The 18,527-nt window shown below is 42.7% G+C and overlaps 1 protein-coding gene across 2 annotated transcripts in view; it reads right to left on the reverse strand.

Moving 5' to 3' along the window:
• Positions 1-1,196: 1,196 nt before the first annotated feature.
• The window catches only part of KCTD1 (potassium channel tetramerization domain containing 1), a 130,506-nt gene continuing 113,175 nt past the window's right edge, over positions 1,197-18,527 (reverse strand). For both annotated transcript variants that reach the window (XM_006835036.1, XM_006835035.1), the window contains exons 4-5: positions 5,567-5,872; positions 1,197-2,165 (exon numbers count right to left, since the gene is read on the reverse strand). In XM_006835036.1, the coding sequence (XP_006835099.1) occupies positions 2,007-2,165; positions 5,567-5,872 (465 nt within the window). In that variant the 3' untranslated portion in view covers positions 1,197-2,006. The remainder of the gene's footprint in view (positions 2,166-5,566; positions 5,873-18,527) is intronic.

An 18,527-nucleotide genomic window follows, 5' to 3' on the forward strand; every position in this document is an offset into this window, starting at 1 on the left:
AACCAGCAGACTGTCCCAAAGTACAGTCCTTGCTTTATTGATTTCAGGAAATTGTCCGTAATGAGAATGGATGCCTAGTAAATCATACAGCAATTTTATTGTCCTTTCTGTGCATGACAGAGCAGCTAGTGAGAGCAGCCAGGCCTTAGACTCATTCCAGGGGAAGTTAAGCAACAAGGTAGAAACCTGGCGTATAGTCATTAAAGTAATTTAGTGTTTTAAGTTGTGTCTGTGTTTCACAGACTGATAGGAGCCATTAACAGCTCACTTTTACTTTCAGAAGCCAGAGATATTTTCATTACTAGTATCCTTAGGCATAGACTTTTTAATTTCAAAAGATAGTTCAGGATGGAAATAGCCCATCACCACAGGCCCCTCTGCAGCAGAAACACATTATAGTTTCCCTGTCAATCTTGGCAGCGTGCTGCGTTTCTTATGAGTGTCTGGAATGAGGAAGAAGTAGGGAAAAAAGGTGATGGTAGAGCTGTTAGAAAAGGAGCCCTCTTGCTGCAATGGGTAAGCACTAGGTTCCTAACTGAACTCACCTGGCAGTTTCATGGGAGAAAAACCCTGCCTGGTGTTCTGCTCCTATAAAGATGGAAGCCTAGGGAATTCTATGTAGCCGTTCTACTCTATTCTATAGGGTTGCTGTGGTGCTGTGGGATAATTTACTGGACTGCAAGGTCGGTTTGAACCATAAGGTCAGCGGTTCAAACTCACTAGTTGCTACTTGGAAACCTTGTACAGGTTTACTTTGAGTCGAACCGACTTGACAGCACTTAGCCACCACTACCACCATACTGTTAAAGGCCCGAGTCACAGGGAGAGGCCACCAGCCAGTATCAATAGCTGGTCATGTGAGTGAACCAGCTTGGGCATCACAGTCCAATCCAAGCCCCCAGAGCACAAGAAGCCTGGCTCCACTCACAAGAAGCCCAGAACCACGAGAGAATAAAATGTTTTAAGCCACTAAGTTTTGGTATGGTTTGTTCTGCAAACTAGTCACTGAAATGTTCACTGATAGAAAGGTTTCCCTTGCTAAACACTGTAGAAGAAACAAGTGAGGGAGTAACATTTGTGGAGTTGGAAGACTTCTGCTTGAAACAGGGCACAGTAGCCTTATCCCTGAGTAGGTTTTGGCTTCTGTCTGGGATCCAATGCTTAGGCCTCTTTTGGATGCTCAATACAGGAAACTCAAAACGAACATTTCCACTGGAATACAGCCTCACCCCACCATGTGTATTTCACATAGACCTTATTTTTTAAAGAGTTTATTGTATTTAATACATTATAAAATTTGAAAAATTGTAGGAAAGCAGCAGATTCAAACGGGAGCAACTCTAACAAGTAATAATTCTGGCCCCTTTGCAAAACTGATCCGTTTAAAAACAAAGTCATGTTCACATCTGTGAGACAGACAAAAAAGTGTGACTTCTGTACAAACTACAGTTAGAATTTCACGTCTAACATCTTCCAAACACAATGTGCTCAGCAGAGTTTTCCTGAAGTCCTGCCCAGTCCCTGCCTAAAGACAGACACGAAACCTCCGTACGCAAAGAAATGCCATTCAAGGTATTTGTGTTTGTTTTTTAAAAAAAAGGATAGAAGAAAGAAAAAGGAAAACGATGAATGGCTGTTTGACAATGGGAAACTGTAAGGAGATGTGTCTTCACCGGTCATGGCTTGTTTATTGGTCAGCAGGTCCCAGGAACCCAGGACACTTCATGGCCAGCACAGCACCATCTGTAGCTACCACCTTTTTTTTTTTGCATTTCCTACCTTTTGACATATATATATATTTATATTTTTTTTACACCTTGAGGATAGCACTATTCCAATTGTTCCCATATGAATACAGGTATGGTCTCTATTTGATATAAATGTGTCTTTTATTCAATTTTAGGTCCAGGACTTGGTTTGCTGTCCCAACTGCACATAAATGTCCCTTGCTTGTTTGCATGATTTTCTTGTGTATGTTTTCATTTTTGCATAAGAAACATGTCCACTCAGTCCAGAGGCTCCTGCTTTATCCGGATGACAGAGGAGACACGGGGCGTCCGTCTCAGTTCCCGCCGCAAGACGTATTCGCTGAACTGGGACGAGTCCACTCCTCCTCCACATGAGCCCACAATTTCAAATCCTCTTTGCTGCAACCGCTCGAGGACCTGCAAAAGGCCAAGAAAGGCATCCAGTTATGGGCAAGATAGGCCATATAAACACTCCACAGGACTACTGTAAAGTCGGCAGATCATTGGCAGCTCTGGTCAATCTCATCCAACCCCTGAATCTGTTTGAGGGTCCCTTAAGGGATGACCCTGGATTAAAGGGCAGTAGAGAGCAAGCAAGGATCCCTGGGTGGTGCAGTTAACATGTTCAGCTGCTGCCCGAACCACTGGAGGTTGGAGTCCACCCAGAGGTGTATCGGAAGAAAGGCCTGGTGATCAAACTCTGAAAAATCAGTCATCCTGACACACATGGGATCACCGAAGATTGGAATTGATGATACAGCAGAACTAACAGAGAGGAAACAAATACCTCTAATATGGAAATGTGCCATTACAAGCTTGCTCTGCACACGTCAGCTCATTTCATGGTTACAACCACTTGGTGTAACAGGTGGTGTTAACGCCATTCTATAAATGAGGGAACTGAGGGTCACAGCTAGTCAACTGTGGAAATGGGTTCCAACTGAGGTTGTGTTTGGTCTCAAATCGCATGGATTATGGCCCCAATATGCAACATTGGTTTCTCTGCCAAAGGAGAGAGTCCCCATTTCAAAATTGTGCTTTGATACTTGACAAGATGGTAAAGGCTATGGGAGGAGTGATATTATCTGAATTTCCTCAGAGCAGGGGTGGGGAACATCCAGCCCACAGGCTGTATAAGTCATGTGAAATCATTTGGTCTGGCCCCGCCAAGGCAACCGCGGTTCCAACCATCACATTGCAGGGGTGGGAGGTGGGGAATGAGTTAATTAAATGTTTGACCAAATACAACACACTAATTTTTAAGTTGATAATTTTGTATGGGCTGTGAATGATGTTAGCAATTTTGGCAGAAAAAAGGTTCCCCACCCTGCCTTAGATAGTGACTCATCTGTGTTCTCAATGCTGCCATTGTTGAAGTTTCTCAATACTGAGTTAATCTTCCATTTTTCCACGTTAGAAGATTTATGGAATTTTAATAGCTGAAGAAATGAACTGCTGGAGACAGCTGGGGTTAGACTTATCATCTTGTGGATGTGCAGAGAAGCCAGAATAAATATAATGGTTGCTTATCAAAAAATCATTCAAAATATAGATCTTCTACATTTCTTATATAAACACCAGCCATATAATCTATTCTTTAATTTTTAAATTAAATACTGAATGTCAGGAAGATCCCTGAATTTGTCACTACATGTCTCACTTAAAATTTAGTAAATAGTTCCTGCAACCCTTAAGTAGGAAAAAATATGGAATGCTGATCTAGAGCCTTCTGTTAGCTATTCAGTGAATATTAGACTTCAAAATGTTCCCTGCTAGGATTTCTGACATAACTAAATTACTTCTCTACTATGTGTTCTGGGATAATGTGCTGGACTACAAGGTCAGTGGTTCAAACTCACCAGCTGCTCCTCGTAAACCCTATACAAGGTCGCTATGAGCCGGCATCGACTTGCCGGCATTTAACAACAACAAGTATTCTAAAGGCAATCCTAACATTAAAAAACAAAAAGAAAACGGTCTGGCTCAAATTCTTTGTGTGTGTGTGTTTTAGGGGTGGGGGAGAGGGGACACTAATCGAATGTTAGTAAACAGTAACTTCTAAAGGGTAGTCAATAAAACAATGAGCCCTTTTCATCATTATTTTTTGTGGCCTACTTTCATATGGAGTATAGTTTACTATCCTGGAAAACAGCTTACTATAGAAGATTGGGAAGCAAAAGAATATATTTGCTAAAAAGCCTCAAATGCTGGCAACTTAAAAAACAAACCAGGCAAACAAGCCCCATGAGAATCAAAATAGCATTCTATTTCTGTAAACAAATTCAAAAAGCACAAGCAGACCAATCAGTATGAGGGCAGAATGGAAGTAGACAATCCCCAAATTCAAAATCAAAATGTACTTTGATGGTAGGTGAATAACAAGGCAAAACACAGCTCATCCCAAGGAGAACTCTTGCGCAGAGGCAGAAACTTTACCAGTTTCAGCCAGAAACAACCCAGTTTGCCTGGCCAAATCACACTGGAAAGCGTTCTTTGCCATGATTAGGAAAGGAAATTCAAAGGTAGAAGCTGTGAACAATAAAGAACCTAACTCTGAACTGTTTTTTCTTTCATTGTTATGGTAGCTGAGTTGATAGATAACATAAGGAATCCCTAAGGCCTCTTCCTCCCCAAAGGGTCTCACATACATAGTATGATAATTTTCCAGTAAGATCCAATGTTACCTTGGATGTGGTGAAAGCTTATTCCATGTAATGCAAATAGTCTATGCTTCTTGGCTGTTACTTTTAAACGTCACCTTGGTACTAGCAAAGTTGCTTAAACATAGTAATCATTGAGTTACAATAGCTCCATGTGGCATCCTGGATCTTATATCCTATTCCAAATGTCTACATGCCTAGCGGACAATTCCTATTTCTTGGTTAGTGGAGCAGAAAGAGAGGGTCATGGCCGTGTCATGCAACATTTATCCAGATGAAAATTTCTACATGTGATCACACTCAAGCATGTCAACCATGTGGATTTATGAGTTATTCACTGGCCTGCAGGGTGGGGCCCTAGAGAAGTGAGGAGACATGGTAGTGGTTCTGCCCCTCCCTCCTCTCTGGTGGAAAGCCAGGCGCAGGGTATGTGTGGGGAGCGAAAGGCTCTCAGGGCGTCAGAGATGTTTATAAACAGAGGCCTGGCTCAGAACACTGCACAGGGCAGCACAGTGGGGGTACCTCACACAACTCCAGGGGGCACCATACACATAGAAAAGCAAGCAAATGTACCCTTGGAACTGTGCAGTTTAAAGCCACACTCCAAGCTGCCTGGTGGTGGGGGCCTACTCTGCCAGGTCCCAGCTGTTCTGATCATAAATTTAAGCAGTAAGAAATCGTCATGGAACAATCCTCAAGGTATACAGAATGCTTTCATCTCTGAGCTGTGGGAGAGGTTTTCTTGGCTAAAGATTGAACAAAGTTAGGGGCCCATTTCAATTCCAAAGCAGAGAGAAACCCAAACTCTGACTCCGTTGGCATCAAATAGCTTTGTATCTTTCCTGATATTTCAGGTAAGCAGAGCACACTCCCACCTCAGGATCTTCAGGGTCCTTTTGCCCAGATGTCCTCTTCTCACTACCTGACAGTCATGTTAGTTAATGTGTGGCCCCCTACCCATAACAGAAATGCCCCCAAAATAGCTGTTGTCTATTTTGTTCTCGTCTGTAGCTCCAGTGTTCACACCTGAACCTGGCCCATATTTGTAGAATGATGGATGGAATACATTCTTCTGCCCACAGAAATGTGAACATATGAGACATTTTCAGCTCTTTGCAGGAAAGGCACTATGTGAAGGCAAGAATGACAACTCTATACCTGGACTGAGTTGAGGTGACAGTATCCATTCAGTGGGAATCTGATGACGTGTGTCGAGTCGTGGTTCCAGCCTGCGTTAACAGAGTTACACATCACATCCCCGATTTCGGGAAACACCTCTTCTATCAAGGATTTATCACCGCTGAGTGTGATCCTCTCTCCAAGGTCAGGGGCTACACGCACCACTAGGCACTCACAGGGCCTGGAAAAGCGCCCAGTTTCTCTGTCCTGCTTCCATCTTTCCATCTCCAACAACATGGGCTGAAGCTGAAAATATTTTGCTTCTTCATATAACAAAGTGTAGTCCTGGAGAAAAACACAAAGATGTCTCACAGCGCAAAATACAAACATGAGCAGGTTCACATGTAAGGTTTTTTTCTTTCTTTCTTTCTTCACCTGAGTTGTTACTTCATTAATCAAACCTGAATGCAACATTTTCACTTGTGTCCTATTTGTAATGACTGAGTTTAACTGGCATTCACTTATGCAGTGATGATAAAAGGAGCTGGCTTTTTAGCCATTACCACTGGCCAGAAAGTCCCTCTTGGAAATACTTTAACTGAATTAAGAGCTGTGATCCTCACAATCTCCCAATGAAGTAAAACCATTATTACTGCCATTTTGTAGAGTAGAGAACTAAGACGTGAAAGGACTTACTCATGACTCCCCGCCCCCCCCCCCCAGTAGTAGAGAAATGCCTTCTAGGTATTTAAGATTTGATTGTGTTGGTGAGAACCCAATTAATGCCCTCTCTGGTGGCATGCACGGGTAAGGTGAGACACAGCTGTCCAAGGTGTACCTTTCACCAGAAACCTCTGCCTGTCACCTTCAGAGCTTCTCTCAGGAGGGTGTGAGGATCGACATGGCAGGAGTGGGGTTAGGCCAATGGTGGGATTGGCTGTTGGAGGGCATCACACTGCTTTTACTTAAACTTGTCTGTTATTTGAAATGCTTTGGGGGTGGCTGATGGAGACCTGGAAAGCTAATGAACCACCTAAGGTGCTTGTCCCCATAAACAGAGAGAAAGGTCTTGACCCCTGGAAGGTAAAAGGTGCAGGGAAAAACAAGTTCATTTCTGGAAGCAAAATCACCCAGCCTTTAGGCTTTGGCTGGTTCCTTTTTATCTCACCTTAAGAAGAAGAAGAACAAGAAAAAAAAAAAAAAATCTATTAAATGAAAGCAGGAATCTAACAAACAAGTATCAAACCCCATACAAGCAGCTAAATGGGAGGACAAAAGAGAATGAGCAACTTATGAACAATGTCAGCAAGCAGGTCAATGTTATGTCTAACGTAGCCATGGTCACAATCATTTCAGGGTGTGAGGTAAGTGGATACTTGTCCAGACACACTGACTGAGAACGTTGTAATCAATGGACACAGGCATTTCTCCTTTCCTTTTAGGGGCTGGTGCAGGTGATGATGTCTCGTGAATATAGGAGAATCAATGCTGTAACCAGGCCTGCCTTACTGCTGGCAGAGGGCTCTGAGGTTGACTGTTGACTCTGAGGAGAGGACAACCGTGAGAAGACTGTCCTCATCTTGCACTTGGTTCTTTTCATTTGCAAAGCAAGCAGCAGTGACATTAACACAAAACCTCCAGAGAATAAAGTGTGGAGAGGAGAGTAGGGCTCCCTTGAGCATGCTGGCTGGATAATTGGCTTTGTGTATAGGAAATCTTGGACCAGTTGGAAGATGCTCATCTCTCGATACTCAGCTCTCAGAAGGACCAACATCTTTACTAGAGAAGTCTCCATTCCCTACAGGACAGGGACCATTCATTTCACATGTTTCCACCTTGTTAACTTCCTGACCCACAAGGGATACTGCTTTGGCTTAAGGACTTGAACAATCTAAACTGAGATGTGGGCACTGGTAGGACAGGGCAGCACTGGGGCCTCCTACCACAGTCTGAGGAGTCTGAGTGGAGGCACCGTGTAGGATCCTTCTGGTCTCCCTGGGACCCCACGACAGAGGCCTTGTCTATGATATACTGCCCAACATCTGAGGCAGCTTCAGAGAGCTTGTGGAGAAATGGAATTGAAAAATAACAGAATTTTCCCAGGAACTTTTGGAAGCCCCTCGTACTTTACTCACGAAATCAAAATTACAGATCTCAAAGAGATTTAAACAGTGCTGAGAGTTATACAAGCAACAGAAGCAAAACTTCTGCAACAGGAAAATAAATTCCTGTGAGACTTAATTACAAATGTTTGCAAAAAAAAGGATGTAGCCTCCAGTGAAAATATACCTTGTCTTTCTAGAACCATCCCGTCTTCAGTTCTTAGAGTGAAGGTGTGAAGAGTGATCTTGACTGACTTGTCTCTGTGCAGGAATCCTTTTCAATATTGCTGAGTAGTGACCATTAGCCTCTGCTTCAATGCTCCCAGTGACAAGGAACTTAGGATCTCAAAAGACACCACATTGACTTGGCTGGCAGCTCTGACTTTTGTAAATGTCTTTGTCAGAATGACCAGAATCTTCCTGTTACTCCAACTTTTTTGTTCTAATTCTACCCTCTGGGATTATAGTGATTTTTATCTTTCTTTGACATGCAACTCTTCAAATAGTCAAAGACAACTGTTACATTTTAATATTCTTCATATCTAAAAATGAGCTCTTTCTTGTTTCTTATGATGTTCTTGTTTCTTCAACATCTGGTTTGTATTTGACTTTGCCAATGTGCTTCTTAAAATCCCAAAGTGACCCTAACATTTCAGAAGTGAGTAACTGGTGCCTTGTACAACCTCTTTTTGGTTAGATACTTTGCCACCACAAATACAGCCTGCATTCATTTCCTATTACTGCTGTGACAGTTACCAGAAATTTCATGGCTGCAAAACACTAGAAATTATTCTGAAGGTCAGAAGTCTAAAATGGGCCAGCGGGGCTATGTTCCTTCTGGAGATTCTAAGAAGAATCTGTTTTCTTGCCTTTCTAGCTTTTAGAGACTGTCCATATTCCCTAGCCTGTATCTCCAAATCACTGCTACCTCACTTCCTACTCCAACTCTTGACTCTCTTTGCCAATTTTACAAGGACCCCTGTGACTAACACTGCGGCCACCTGGATAACCCATCTCAAAATCCTTGACTTCATAATTGGTGTTGTGTACTGGAAAACCTGGACCAGCTGGAAGATGCTCATCTCTCAGCAGAAGGACCAACCTCTTTACTAGAGAATTGTCCGTTCCCTACAGGAAAGGCACTACATTCATTTCACATGTTTCCACCTTCTTAAACTCCTGACCCACAAGGGATACTGCTTTGGCTTAAGGACTTGATGATATATATTCACACGTCTGGGACATCAGGGTATGGTTATCTTTGGGGTACTTACTGTGTCTCTGCCTGCCACAAAGCAGAAAGGCCCTAGTAGTTTTTGGCAGTCTTATTACACTGTTGGATCCCATTTTGCTTTGATAAACAGATAGATACTGTTGTTGTTGTTGTTGTAAAGTGCTGTTGAGTTGGTCCCGACTCATTAAGACCCGTATAGCGTTTCAGAGGAGTGGCTGGTGAGTTTGAATCGGCCAACCTTGTGGTTCAAATCGGCCTTGTGGTCAAGTGCTTATCCTACAGTGTCATCAAGTCAATTCCAACTCATAGCAATATGAGCAATAGGGCCAACTTTGCAGTTATCCTACAGTACCACACACAGCAGGACTCCAATAGATAAGATAATTGCTATCACATCAACCAATTTATGGTGACCTTCCATATAACAGAATGAAATGTTGCTCAGGCCTGCATCCTCTTCACAATCAGATGCATGTTGGGGAGCCCATGATTGCTGCTAGTATACCAATCCATCTCACTGAGGGTCTCCCTTACCCTTGTGGACCTTCTACTTCACTCAACATAATCTTCTCCACCAGCCACTGATCCTTCCTAAGGAGCTCAGGTAGCGTAGTGGTTATGAGTCTGGCTGCTAACTTCAAGGTCAGCAGTTCAAAACTACCAGCCATTCTGCAGGAGAAAGATGAGGTTTTCTGCTCCCATAACGATTTATAGCCCCGGAAACCCTATAGAGAGTCACTATGAGTTGGAACTGACTCTATGGCACACCACCTCCACCACCACCAATATGCCCAAAGTAAGTGAGGTGGACAATGTTCAGTTGTGATCCTTAGGTTTTCAGTGATGGACAGATGGATGGTGGCCATTTTACTTAGCGTAAAATAAAACCCTATACCTTTTTCATAAGAGCTACCATTGAGTTAGGTCTTCCCTGTTCAGCTTTTGTGAAATTTAAAGCAATTCTTCATTACTTATCTCCCCTTACATTTTATACCACTGGTTGTGAACTTGTGCCAGTGAATTGATAATATCTGGATTCTCTCATCCAGGGCTGCAGCTCCTCCTCTCAGTTCTGTGTCGTCAGCAGATGGGATGAACTGGATGTTCTGTGTCTGTACGTGACTCACTTCTCAAAGCAGAGATGACAGGACTTCAACCTGAGATGATAGATGGAAGCTCATCTAATAAATGAAGACTGTGGAGTTTGGCTGTTGAAGCAGTGAGAAAACCTGTAATTCTAACATCATCCAGATCACAGCTGTGGCATTTCCTAGGTGTCTTGTTGAAATACTATGTGTTTGGGTGGGACTATAAGGGGAAGAAGAAGGTCTGGGAGGGGTGCAATCTTCTCTCTAACCCTTTAGGGCTCGTTTCCTGATCTGTAAAGCGAGGGGAATAAAGAACATTTAAGTTGCTTCCAAGTTGAATTGTTTTTGCATCTGTGTCCATTACAGTGCCCTGGCGTACCTGTTTATCACAAACCAAAGGTTATTGTTGTTGTTAAGTGCCGATCCTGTATAGGGTTTCCTAGGAGTGGCTGGTAAGCTTGAACTGCCAACCTTGCAGTCCAGAGCATTAATCCACAGAGCTACATCAGGACTCCTAAACCAAAGGTAACAAGGGGAATTTAACAGGATTTGGGATTCAAATCCTCACCATAATATTTAGTTTCCTTCTCTCAGTTCACAAACCATGCGTCTAATACTCCATCCTGAAGTCTGGCTAGGAACTCACAGAAAACCTGTTGCAGTCTAGTTGGTTCCGACTCATCGTGCCCTAGGACAGAGCACCCCCTGATATAACATTTCTAGAATTCATTGTTAGCTGCTCTGGAAAATGAGGGGACCCTGGTCCTGTCTCAACTTTTGGCACTTCTTGGCAATTTCTCAAGCATTTTGAGAGTGGTTATGAAAGTGAAGGATTAAAAGTCCCCCATCCCTGCCAGGCATCCTGCACCCTGGAATGGAATCCTAGTGAGCCATGCCTTGAACCAACCTAAAGGTGATCGTTTACTTTCTCTTCACTGTTTGGCTCCGTTCCTTACTAAACCATGATGTTCTACCTGCTTCCCAGGGGACAGGTACTGCCTGGGCTGAGACAGAAGCACTCCCTGTTGTCAGCTTACCACATGACTTGCCTCAGAGCATCAGCTGACCTGAGAAACCGAAAACGTTCTCCTTGTTGCTGTTACCATTTCTCTGCGTAGTTACTGTCAGCTGGGCCATTTGTTTTCTTGGCAGCCTCCTTTGTATTTGTCTTTCTACATTTCCTAACACACATGGTCAATCTCAGCTCATCGGAGAACTTCCTGTGGACTCAGTCCTGTGGTTACCTTGTTAAGAAACCTCCCTCTTTCCTTAATCAGGAGAAGGACGTTTTATTATTTGGATCCCAGACTTTCTTTTAAAATTTCTCTAATGGCTCTTTTTCAGATTTTCGGGCCTTTCCACTCTATCTTTGCTCTGAAGCTTCTGAAAACTTCCTTCCTTAAGCCTTAGTCCTTGTCTAGTGTTCCATTCTGTGGCTGTTACAAACTCTAGATGACTCTGTCTGATTTCCAAGGTACTAACTGCTGACACAGAGTCCTGGTGTGGCACTGTGGGTCAATGTGCCAGACTGCAAAGCCATTTGAACTGCAAGGTTGGTGGTTCAAGCTCACCAGCTGCTTCTTGGAAACCCTATATAGGGTCGCTATGGGTCAAAATTGACTTGATGGCACTTCACAACAACAACAATTGTTTCCAATTCGGTTCTGACTCATGGCGACTCCCTTAGTGTGAGAGTAGAATTCAACACCATAGGGTTTTCGATGGCTGATTTTCCCGAAGACTGCCAGGACTTTCTTTCAAAATACCTCTGGTTGGACTTGAACTTTTAACCTTTCGGTTAACATATGAGCATGTTAAACATTTGGACCATCCAGGGGCTTCAAGGTATTAATGGCATTGTTCTCATAGTCACCCAGAAAATTCCACAATTCAGGTCCTCAGAGCTGTCCCGGTATTCCTGCCCTGAAAGAATGCGTCCACTAATTCTGTGAGACAAACTAATACCTGCCCATCAACACTCCCTTCTTCTTTTCCTGAATCTAGATAGTGGGTCTCAACTAGGGGCAATTTTGACCCTAGGAAACATTCAGCAATGACTTGAGACATTTTTGGTTATCACAACTGAGCAGGTAGTGTTACTGGCTCTCCTGAGTAGTGGCCAGGGATGCTGCTCAACCCCAACAACAAAGGATTATTCGGCCCAAATTGGCTTAGGTTGGAAAATTCTGAGCTAGACAAAGATGGTTTCTGTTGCACTTCATTGTTAGTGTCAAAGAGAAAACACGTCAGTTTGAGGGCTAAGGTGAGCCTGACCTAAGCCATGGTATTTTCAATAACCTCATATGCATGTGAAAGTTGGACAGTGAATAAGGAAGACCATAGACAAATTGGTGCATTTGAGTGATGGTGTTGGAGGAGAATACTGAAAAGTACCATGGGCTGCCAAAAGAACAATTCCTGGAAGCCTGGATGGCCAGATTTCGTCTCTCATACTTCGGACATATTGTCAGGAGAAGGGTACCATGTTTGATAAAGTGCAGGGTTGGAGAGCAAGAGGAATACCCCAACAAAATGGCAGCAGCAATGGACTCAGGTGTAGAAACAATTATGAGGTTGGCCTAGGACCGGGCAGTGTTTCGTTTGGTTGAGTATAGGGTCACTATGAGTAGGTACTGACTCGATGGCACTTAACAACAAGGAACACGCAACTCATGCTAATGCAATGGTTAGTCCTTGCATTATTAATGGTGGTGCAACCATTTCTGTTTTCTAACGTGATGTAGCATATGTAGGGATGTAGGGAGCTCTGGTGATGTAGTGGTTATGAATTGGGCTGTTAATCTCAAGGTCAGCAGTTTGAACCTACCAGCGGTTCCATGGGAGAAAGATGAGGCTTTCTGCTTCCGAAAAGATTTACAGCCTTGGAAACCCTATGCAGGGTTGCTATGAGTCAGAACCGACCCCACGGCACATAACCAACCAACCAATGTGATGTAACATGAACTATATAACATCACTGGAGAGGTATTCTCATAAACTGGTTTCATTTAAACCGTCAAGCTTTAAGATATAACTTTTACTTTACAGGGAACTAAGGGACCAGATTAACAAGCTAAACTACATATGACAAGTAACCAGAAAAATCCAAATGGTGGGACATTCTGTAGATCAACTGGCCTGTCTCTTCAGCAAGTGAGCATCACAGAAAAAGATACCACGTTAAATATAATAAAACACTTATGGGACCAGGTGTTGAGTAAAAGTGAAGATAGTGAGAATTTAGCTTACTTACTCAAGAAAGACCAATCGTTAGAAAAGGATACCATGTTTGTTAAAGTAGAAGATCAGAGAGAAAACCTCAATGAGGTGAGGCGACACAGTTCATATAGCAACGGCCTCTGAACGCTCATGAAGCTGCCATATTTTGCTCTGTTACACAGTAAAATCTGTGAAAGCCAGAACCTGTGCAAGGCAGAAACATTCCAGAGAAGGAAAACTCAAATTCTGTCCACTTAAATAAGCAATAAGCCGCCCTGTCTTGTAGTGGGCTATGCGTTAGGCTGCTAACCACAAGACCAGCAGTTCGAATCTAGCAGCTGTTCCATGGGAGAAAGATGAGGCTTTCTGCTCCTGTGAAGATACATACAGGGTCACTCTGAGTCGAACTGACTTGGCAGCACACAGCTACCATTAACACCAAAATGAACGATAGGAAAATAATATGGTTGCACCTTGCCAAAAGCATAAAACTTGTGAAACCCAGAAAAGCAAGGAGTCCCCTGAGTCCCAGCGCTCACAGGTTTTCACTGCATACGTGGTCTCCACGAGGCAGAGCAGACTCAACCGCAACAAGGGACACAGCCTGATTTAACAGGTGGAAAAAGTTGTTATCAAGAAATGACAATTTGGGGTCAATCAGGGAAATCTGACCCATGGTTGAGTTTTTAGAGAAAATGACATTCTAGTGAAAATAGAATGCTAGACAACATTGTTTAGAATAAGTATTTTAAAATTCTGGAAGGCTAAATGCTAAGGTTTTAATAGTGGCAATCTCTGACTGCTGGGCTACAGGGTTGACCTTTTTTTTAGCTTGTCTATGTTTTCAAATTTCCTACAATGCACATGTACCACTTCTAAAATATTTAAAGGTTACTAAAAGGATAACGAATCGACTTTTGAACGTAAGCTGGACATAGGTAAGTTCTATAAAGTACAGAGATTCATCCAGAGAGGCCACAAAAAATGTTCGCACAATAGGGATACTTACCAAAGATAATCCAAAACATGAAAGTCTAGAGAGAGAAAGAATTTTGTATTTCTCCAGAAGTATGTGACAAAGCTTGGGCTTACTGGGAATTGCTGCCCAGTTGTTACCAACCATGTGTATATATTCATATGTGTGTGTTGTGTGTGCTAAAGCAGCAAAGAACACACTGGTAGGGAGGGAATAAGGGAAGAGGGACAGACAGTCAAATCCGTGATTCAACACTGCAGAGAAGCTCTGAAATCACTCATTCAGAGGAGGCTTGAGTGGCATTCAGTGGGGCCAGATCGCAAGCAGCTGTCACTGAAACGGTGTTCTGAAATCTGAAATTATCTAAATTGTTAAATGGGTATCTATCTAGCTCAGACAGCACAGTTGTGAAATACATCAAGAAGCGCAAGTTGCTATGATTTCCTGCGCTTATTCAACCCAGTTTTAAGTAGCAGACTGAGAAACAGGTAATCAACGAACATCCTCTCAAACAAACCCATTTAAAAAAGATTCTCTCCACATGTAAAAGGCTATGTCCCTTTTTCAGGTTCAGGAAAAGGACTGTGATGAGGAAGAAAGTACCTACTAGACTGCTTGGGGTGGGGCAGATTCAAAGCTCTGATGGGTGCGATGTTTGTGGTTTTGCAGACTGGATTGCTGTTGTTCATGCAAGGTCACCATCAGACACAAGGGATGAATGACCCTCTCAGCTTCCATTCCCCTTTGCTGCTCCTCCCAGCTTCCAAAATGCCCTGTAATTTATAGCCTGCCACCCCAAGGTTCTGTGAGAAACACTTTAAGGCCCTGGGACACATGAGTTTCATTTGACATACTTTTTGTTTTTCCCCTCAAGCTTGGGCTATAGCGAAATCCTTAGCCAATTAGGGTGTGTTCTATCGTCAGAATTGATGAATAGCAGGTCTTTGAGGGCCCTGGAAGCCTCAGGGAGCATGCGAAAGGTGCAGAGAAGTGACTTCCCAGTAGCAGACAAGTGGGGACTGCCCTCTGGAATCTGCCACAGTTTAGCTGCTGGGCAGGCGCCATTTCCTTACTTAAAACCAAACCCCAAAGAGGAAAAATAATGCCTGCCTCATGGGTTTTAAGTGAAAGCCTATGCTTACGAGAGCCAGCTCAGTTTAGAGAACACAGTGTAACTAAAAATGAATCGTCACTATAATTTTCTAACCGTAAATTTCTAAACATAAATTGTTTTGTGATTTCTTAGAGTTGAATTCCTTTTAATCAGGGTGGTAGAAGCTGAGAGCCATCAAGTCAGTGATGGCTCATAGCAACCCTGTAAAGGGTTTCTGAGGCTGTAAATCTTTACAGGAGCAAGAAGTCTTATCTCTCTCCCACGGAAGGCCTGGTGGATTCAAACTGCTGACCTTGCAGATAGCAGCACCACTCACAACTGCTTCATTACTAGGGCTCCTTCATTTAATCATGTTTTGTTAAATGCAGTCAAGTCAGTTCTGACTTATAGCAACCCTGTATAGGATTTCCAAGGAGCAGCTGGTGGGTTTGAACCACTGACCTCGTGGTTAGTAGTCCAGGGCTTATCCTATAGTACCATACCAGAACTCCTCTTTTAATCATGGTGGTGGTGTGCTGTGGAGTCGGTTCCCACTCATAGCACAAAGCCTCATCTTTCTCCTCTTTGAGGATAGCAGTCCAACTTGTAACCGCTATGCTAGGGATTATAAACTAATATATTACCCTGGTAAGTAGTTTAGAATGCTATTAAATACATTATTTGTTTGACCTTTTCCATATAGTCCTGTACAGCATGTATGTGGCACAAGTAATTTGTGCTCAACTAACTTGAAGGTTGGTAGTTTGAACCTACCTACTGGCACCACAATGGAAAGGTCTGGAAATCTGCTTCTGTAAAGATTACAGCCAAGAAAACCCTATGGGGCAGTTCGACTGTGTCACATATGTGGTTACCATGAGTTGGAAATGGAATCACCATGATGAAAGTAGGCTTTTGGTGCTGTTTTTAGATTTTAAATGTGTTGCCATGCAAAACTGGATATCCATTCACAGAAAAGTGAAGCAAGGCCCTTTTGTCAAACCATGTACAAAAATGAACTCAAGATGGATTAAAGGCCTAAATGTAAAGATTAAAACAATGAGGAAATTAATGAAAAAATAAGGGCATCAGGACAAACTTAGGGGGCCTAATGCATGGCATGAGCACACTAGCAAACATAATTAAAAATACCCAAACAACAGAAGACAGACTAGATGACCTTGTAAAATTAGACACTGTGTGCCTCAAAAGATTTCACCAAAAAGTAAAAAAAAAAACCCACTCTAAGAAAAAAGTTTTGGCAATGACATTATCAAACAAGGGACTCTCTCTAAAATTTACCTAAACAACAAAAAGAGAAATAATCTAATTTAAAAATGGACAGGGGATGTGAGCAGACACTTCACCAAAGAAGAAATCCAGGGGGCCCACATGAGGAAATGCTCAAAATCATTAGCCAGTAAACCAAAACCAAAAATCCCATTTCCATCAAGTCAATTCCGATTCATAGAGATCCTACAAAGGGGCCTCTAGACTAGAAATCTTTGTGGGAGCACATGGCCTCATCTTTCTCCTGGGGAGTGGCTGGAGGGTTTGAACTGTCAACCTTGTTAGTAACACAACGCCTAACCCAGAGTCACCAGTGCACCACTGTTGTTGTTGTTAGGTGCCATCGAGTCGGCACTGACTCATAGCGACACTATGCACAGCAGAACGAAACAATGTCCGATCCTGGGCCAACCTCACTACTGTTGCCATGCTTGAGTCCATCAATGCTGCCACCTGGCCAATCCATCTTGTTGGGGGTCTTCCTCTTTTTCTCTGACCCTCCATCTTACCAAGCATGATAGCCTTCTCCAGCGACTGTTCCCTCCTGACAATATGTCCAAAGTATGAGAGATGAAGCTTAGCCATCTTGGCCTCTAAGGAGCACTCTGGCTGCACTTCTTCCAAAACAGATCTATTGGTTCTTTTGGAAGCCCATGGCACTTTTAATATTCTCCTCCAACACCATAATTCAAAGGCACCAATTCTTGTACGATCTTCCTTATTCATTGTCCAGCTTTCGCATCCATATGAGGTTATTGAAAATACCATGGCTTGGGTAGGGCACACCTTAGTCCTTAATGCACCATAGACAGATGTGAATCAAAACAAGAATAAGGTATCATCAGACCTTAGTATTAATGTGGCTGTTTTAAAGTGCCATTGAGTCAATTCTGACTCATAGTGACCCTATATAAGGTTTCTGAGGGGCAGCTGGTGGGTTTGAACTGCTGACCTTGTGGTTAGCAGTCCAGTGCTGATCCTACAGTGCCACACCAGGAGCATTAATGGCAAAGTTCAAAAAATTAAAATAAAAAATCAGGAAACAGCAAATGCTGGTGAGGATATGGTGAGACTGGAACCTTCATACACTACTGATGAGATTGTAACTGGGTACAAACCACTGTGGAAAACAGTGTGGCGCTTCCCTAAAAAGTTTGAAACAGAATCTCCAGCAATTCCACTACTAGGTATATATGCTAGAGAAATAAGAGTCTGATATGAACAGATATACGCCCACCCATGTTTACCACAGCACTATTCACAGTAGCAAAAAGACAGCAACAATCTAAATGTCCATCAATGGAAGAATGGATAAACAAACTTTGATATATATACACAATGGAATACTATGTAACATTACAGAATAATGAATCTGTGAAACACCTGATAACAGAGATTAACCTGGAGGACATTATGCTGAGGGAAATTAGTGCATCACAAAAGGACAAATATTATGTGAGATCTTATCATTATTAATAGAGTCCTGGTGTGGCGCTGTATGTTAATACATTGGACTGTTGGTTTGAATCTCAAGGTTGGCGGTTCAAGCTCACCAGTTGTTCCTTGTAAACCCTATACAGGGTCGCTGTGGGTTGGAATCGACTTGACAGTACTTAACAACAACATAATTATTAAAGATAAGAAGTCAAGAAAGGGTTTTCACACAAAAGAAAGCACTCTTTGATGGTTACGCAGGATGGGAGGGGGAGGGAGGAGAAATCACTAACTAGAGTATAGACATAATAACATGGATGAAGAGGAAGACATTATATAATAAAAGGGAGGTCAGCAAAAAAAATGATGAAGGCAAAGGAAGACAGTGGGAGGAGTAAAGAGTTAAAGGCAACAGAGGCAAATACTATCATATACTCAATCCTGCAGTAACAATTGTCTAAGAGTGGATGCAGAGGTAGAGACACAAACTGACAGAAGATATTTCTTCATATGTATTTACCTGATGGATAAGCACTGGACTGCTGCTAACTACAAGGCTGGCGG

This window comes from Chrysochloris asiatica, unplaced genomic scaffold (assembly GCF_000296735.1).
Source record: "Chrysochloris asiatica unplaced genomic scaffold, ChrAsi1.0 scaffold00015, whole genome shotgun sequence".
Classification (NCBI taxonomy): Eukaryota; Metazoa; Chordata; class Mammalia; order Afrosoricida; family Chrysochloridae; genus Chrysochloris; species Chrysochloris asiatica.